This window comes from Sinocyclocheilus rhinocerous, unplaced genomic scaffold (assembly GCF_001515625.1).
Source record: "Sinocyclocheilus rhinocerous isolate Xijiao unplaced genomic scaffold, SAMN03320098_v1.1 scaffold2537, whole genome shotgun sequence".
Classification (NCBI taxonomy): Eukaryota; Metazoa; Chordata; class Actinopteri; order Cypriniformes; family Cyprinidae; genus Sinocyclocheilus; species Sinocyclocheilus rhinocerous.
In genome coordinates, this window is record NW_015625621.1 from 103,239 (window position 1) to 109,420 (window position 6,182).

Consider the following 6,182-nt stretch of genomic DNA (forward strand, 5'->3'; position numbering starts at 1 on the left):
ATATATATACTTATTTTTATGGACTTTAAACTTAATTTAACAATATTCTAGTTAGTTGACATGCAGTTGCAAAGTTACTTATAATTAGTAGAATGTCTAAAGTGGACTTTCAAAATAAAGTGTAACTAAAACCTACTTTAATTGAATTTCTACAGAGCTTTGTATGCAATGTATTTATATATATTTGTTATTACATATTTGTAATGATAAAGCAGTTTACTACATTTAAAATATATACATTTTAAAGGTAATATTGAATAACAACACACTACTAAAATTATAATCAATTATTTAATATGTGATTTAGTATGTTAGTCAACATCAAAATAAGTACTTCTTTAAAGCATAAGAAAAGATTATTAAAACAATGATTAAAAATGTACTGTAAAATAAATATTTTAATTTGACTCTATTACAAAGTGTTTAAAAGTGTGTTACGAAACACAGTCATGAAAGTGTACACAGACATGAAAGTGCAATTAAGTGGTCTTTTATTTCATTAAAATTATATTTTCTGCTAATGTTTTTTTATAAATACTTTTAAGATTTGAAGTACACTACAGGTGCACAATAAAATTATATTTGCTTCTTTTTTACAAGTGTAATAACAGAATTTGTAAATCTTCTCTGCAGAAATTGTCAGAGCCATGACCTACGTGATAAACCAAGGCATGTCCATGTACTGGGGGACCTCACGATGGACAGCTATGGAAATAATGGTAAGTAACATTTTTCTAAACAACATTTGTCATGCAAAACTTTTATATTATTCAAAAATTTGTTTAGTAATGTTTTTTTTAATAATTCATACTTTTATTTAGCAAGGATGCATTAAATTGCTCAAAAGTGGCAATAAAGACATTTATAATATTACAAAAGATTTCTGTTTCAAGTAAATGCTGTGCTGAATTTTCCGTTCATCAAAGAATAATGAAAAAAATGGATCACAGTCTCCACAAAAATATTAAACATCACAGTTGTTTTCAACAATGTCAGTATATTAAAATGATTTCTGAAGGATCTGAAAGAAATTCAGCTTTGCCATCACAGTTATAGTTGCTATCACAGTTATTGTTATTATGTTAGCATGAGAAAGCCAATTTACTGAAATGCTAGTTAAGCTGCTGCTTCTTCTGAGACTAAATTAGGACTGTATCTCCTCCAAGAGTTTTCAAGCTACAACCACCAAACTCAGGTCAGACCTTCAGACTGGTCAATAATGGTAAGTAACATTTTTCTAAACAACATTTGTCATGCAAAACTTTTAACATGTAATCCTGCAGGGCACAGCATTTCAAGAGAATTCAAGTGTATCACTTACATGAGATGAGAGTATTACTGATCACTGATGATTGAATCTATAGGACTGAATTCAGGAGCAAACAGTGTTTGCAGAGATAACAAAATACCCTCTTGTATCTCAGCTCCTCTATAGTGTATATTGGCCACCTCACATATTTTTAGCCCTTTGACTGAAGTCAGTGTTTTGCAGTACTGTATGTTGCTGTAATTGCAGTGTAGCACAAAGCAAGTTGGATAGCATACCCAAACTGATATGTTGTAATTAAGCACTGACATTATTAATTCATGGGCGATAAATGGAGGCTTGATCAGGGTTTTTACAGAGAGGACACACACTGATGAGCTGTAATTTATGTTCTGGTGTCACCTCAGTTCTATCCCACGGAAACATACCCCCTCAAATAGGACATGTGTTCACAGTCTGTAATGAGCTCTGTACATGCATATGCAAACAAGGAGTCAATGGGTTTGTCAGCAATCATATGATATACTATAGACTGTATAGGGGAAACCAGGACTAGCTGTCACTTTTATTACAGTCAGTATTTCTCAGGGTGCACATACTCAGGGTGCACATACACAGACCTGACTACAGAAAAGCTATTGAACAGTTCCACCATTATTATAAACGTTTTCGTTAAATTTTTCGTTAAACTACGAAAGTCCCATAGACTTTCAATGAGGGGATCAAAACTTTTGTACAGTAAGACTTATAGAATGTTAAGATTTCTATCACTAGCAAAGCTTAATGACTATCCTAGTAAAACTTGCTAAATCGTTCTAAAACATGCTAACAACATGCTAATCATGCTAAAAACATGCTAGCAACATGCTAATCATGCTAAAACATGCTAGCAACATGCTATCAACGTCTGTCTAATCTATCTAAACTTTCAAACTTCAAGCTTTTACAACTGCTTCAAACTTTCAGGCTAGGCTTTCTCAAGCCAACTTCAAAGTTTTTTTCGATCATATAAATGCAGCTTTGGTGAGCATGAGACTTGACTTCTTTTAAAAGCATCTTGTCGACCAAAATATTTGAACAGTACTGTTTATGTAGGGTGACCATTGTGCCATTTTCCCAGTGCCATTTTCCCAGGACGCGTCCTGGCCAGGATTTGTTTTGGCTTTGTTTTCCTGTTTTCATGCTTGCTGAAGCTAATGATCGAAAATTAGTTTGACCAATAACATGCAAGCATTGTACATAATGGACCAATCATGGTGTGTGAGAAGGTGGGATCTACGGTCAAAGCGATGCAATTACGCGTACATATTAGGTGTTTTCGACTTAAAAGCAGTGCGGCTCAGACCGATCAGTGTTTGACATCAAAGTACCTCGAGAGCGTTTCGAAAGCATAACCGTCTGTATGGTACTTTGATGTCATACACCGATCGGTCTGCACACGCAAACAAAGCCAAAACCTAGATATTTTAGGCAATATAGAAATCCTGGCCAGGACGCGTCCTGGGAAAATGGCACGTATGGTCACCCTAGTTTATGAGAACACATTTTAACCTTTCAGTCTTGCCTGAATGTGGTCTTATTGTTCCCTTTCTACCTATCAGCGATAATAAAAATGTGAAATTTTAGATTGAAGAATAGTAATAAGTATTTGAAACTGACATAAGCTCACGCTGAGAAAACAAGCATTTCTGTAAATATTTTAAACTAAACCAGCAAATATAATATCTGCAATACCTGCTAATCTGATGGTCCAGTAGATAAATTAAGAAAGAATGTGTAGATAATATGTTGAAATTCTAGATATTACAAATATATTGTACACACTGTATATATTTTGATATGAAAGTGTAATGTAATTTTTATCCTCTCTTTCTAGGAAGCATATTCTGTAGCGAGGCAGTTTAACCTGATTCCTCCAGTGTGTGAGCAGGCTGAGTATCATCTCTTCCAGAGGGAGAAGGTCGAGGTGCAGCTGCCTGAGCTCTACCATAAGATAGGCAGGTGTCAATCAATCAGCATTTACTCACTCAATCTCAGTGAATATGATACTGTCAAATTTAGAGAATTAATCAGTGAGAGCATGCAGCAGCTGCTCATCTTGGTCATAAATATTACCTTGATTCTGTGGGGGACTGTAGGTGTGGGCGCCATGACATGGTCACCTTTGGCATGTGGGATCATCACTGGAAAGTATGAAAATGGTATCCCAGAATCCTCCAGGGCAGCTATGAAGGTACCCAGAGTTAAAGGCAAACTTAATTATAAATTGCTAGAATTTTCTAGAAACCTACTGCTGCATATACATGATGACAAATCAAATATCTATTTTCTGTGCTTCTTCCTACCTGACTCAACTCATCTACTTCTCTTGTCTTTTTGTCTTGAAGTCATACCAGTGGCTGAAAGACAAGATAGTCAGTGAGGACGGACGAAAGCAGCAGGCAAAGCTGAAAGAACTCAGTCATATTGCTGAGAAGCTGGGCTGCACTTTGCCTCAGCTCGCCGTAGGTAAGACTTCTCCCATCAACACTAGTGGAGCTGCCAGTTCATGTAGTAGACTTTTGAGCAGTGCAGAGCTCATGCAGGTTTTGGTTCTTGTTCTTAAAGCAGCACTATGTAACTTGTTCTGTGTTCAAAATTTGCTAAATGTATATAATGAGCGAGTACATCATGAATTCATCTTCCAAACCGCGTTTTTATCTTATTCCGAATCACTACGGTACACTTATAATAAGTACTTATATTTGGACTATTGTAGCCTGGTCGGGTCGTCACCGCTGCGGAGTAACACATACCTGCGTGAATCGCCATAGACATAAACTTAGAGAAGTAGCTCCGGTTGGAATGTTCTTCCGCGGGATGTGTGCAGTTCTGTTTATTAACCGCTAGAGCGCCAAAAGTTACATAGTGCTTCTTTAAATTATTGCTGAGAGGTGTTGTAAAACATTTGCTACACTGACACAACCAAGGTTTAATATAGATTTAATATTTACTATAGACAAAAACATGAAAAAATCTTACCAACTCAAACTTTTAAACAGTTGTGTTTATATAATAATCAGAATTCATGAGATGTACTTTTGAATTCCTCAAAGTCAAAAATACAAAAAAAAGCGTGCACATCCCAAAAAAAACCCAAGGCTCAGGTGCAGGACAAAAATAAGATAAATGCAAACAAAACAAAAAATGACCAAACAACCAAACACAACTTACTTTTAGTTCTATTTTGCAACCTACTGTCCAAAAATTTTAATCTGCTGAGAAGATTGTTTTAAAGACTTCCTTTGTCACTTTTTCTCTCCAGCCTGGTGTCTGCGGAATGAGGGAGTGAGCTCTGTACTATTAGGAACTTCAAATGCAGAGCAGCTAACTGAAAACCTGGGAGCCATACAGGTGAGGAAATGAATCTCTTGACTTTCTATGCATCGATTCATTTTTTCAGAAGTTCCCTGACTGATTTTTTGCACATTCAGTTTCTTCCAAAGATGACATCCCACGTGGTCTCAGACATTGATCATATACTTGGGAACAGGCCATACAGTAAGAAGGACTATCGGTCCTAGGGGCTCTGGACACAGGCTCAGGGTGAAGAGAGATATGTATGTAGCAGTGTTCATGCCCCAGTGGATCCTGCTCCGAATCTGTTTTCATCATCGGTCGGACCTCTCTGTGAAGCCTTAGAGTGCCGTTCTCCATAACCTGTTACCTGCATCCCCTCTGTTTCTGCTAGTGTGCCTTTGCACCCAAACACATGTTGAGTAACATATTAAAGCACATGTAAAATACTTGATTATAATTTTAACCGTAGTGTGTTATTTGTAGTGTGTAGTTTGTTATTCCATTCAAAGTTACAATATTTTAAATGTACTGAATTGCAGCTTCATCGTTACAAATGTGTAATTACATATATATTTAAATACATTATATATAGGTTTCAATAGAAATTACATGAAAGTACATTTTAGTTTACCATAAATGCTTGCCTGTACATTTGGCAGTACACCACATTTCAAAGACAAAAGAATAATGATAAAATTACAAATAAAGTTGTACTAAAGTCCTGTTTAAGTGGATCAGAAAACTCTAACGTTTAGCTGACTGCATTTAATATAAATTTAAACTATAATACATTTTCATTTAATTGTAATTAACATGCAATTAAGTGTCCAATAATATTGCATTCAGTTTGCACTTAAGTATATTCTTAAGTGTATTATTTACATAATAAGTACTCTTTTTAAAAAATAGTCTAAAGCTTTCTTCTTTTTCACAAGGGTAGTTCACCCAAAAATGAAAATTCTATCATCATTTACTTCACCCTCATGTCGTTCCAAACCTGAATGACTTCTTGATTTCTTTCTTCTATAAGATGTATGAATAACTGTTTTTGTCCATACAATGAAGGTCCATTGGGTCAAAAACAAAAAGTCAATGACAAGTTTTCATTTTGGGGTGGACTGTCCCTTTAAGAATCAAGGAGCTCCCGATATGCATGGCAGCATTAAGATATAATGGGAATGAATCTAATTTACTGTTTGTGGGGGCCTCATGTTTGATTTTTTAGCTCTTGCTCGCCCCACTTGAAAGCCATACTTTATCACGCTCTAGGTATTTTAAACACAGACGAGCTGCTTTACCCTGTAGTATTTACATTCTCCGAGTGTTTAGATTAGTTTTAAACCTGTTGGAATTTGGCTTGAAGAAACAAGATGGTTCTGTGTAGAAAACAAAGAGTGAAACTTCAAAAATCGTGTTCAAAGAAACATGGAAGGTTTTAGGAGATCCGTGTGTACATAGTGTTACCTTTAGTCTCCCTGCGGAGTGCCTTGATTCTCACCTGCATGAACTTAGGGCTTGCCCATTCTCCCATGGGTCCATGAGTGTAATACTGTGAGCTTTTCTCAATTGCAAATTA

At 35.7% G+C, this 6,182-nt stretch overlaps 1 protein-coding gene across 1 annotated transcript in view; it reads left to right on the plus strand.

Annotated features, from left to right (window-relative positions):
• Window positions 1–5,007, plus strand: part of LOC107705090 (voltage-gated potassium channel subunit beta-1) — a 56,847-nt gene extending 51,840 nt beyond the window's left edge. Inside the window, exons 8-13 of the mRNA XM_016508239.1 lie at window positions 634–719; window positions 3,144–3,264; window positions 3,406–3,500; window positions 3,655–3,775; window positions 4,572–4,660; window positions 4,741–5,007. Of these exons, the coding sequence (XP_016363725.1) occupies window positions 634–719; window positions 3,144–3,264; window positions 3,406–3,500; window positions 3,655–3,775; window positions 4,572–4,660; window positions 4,741–4,830 (602 nt within the window). The 3' untranslated portion in view covers window positions 4,831–5,007. The remainder of the gene's footprint in view (window positions 1–633; window positions 720–3,143; window positions 3,265–3,405; window positions 3,501–3,654; window positions 3,776–4,571; window positions 4,661–4,740) is intronic.
• The last annotated feature ends 1,175 nt before the right edge of the window (window positions 5,008–6,182 follow it).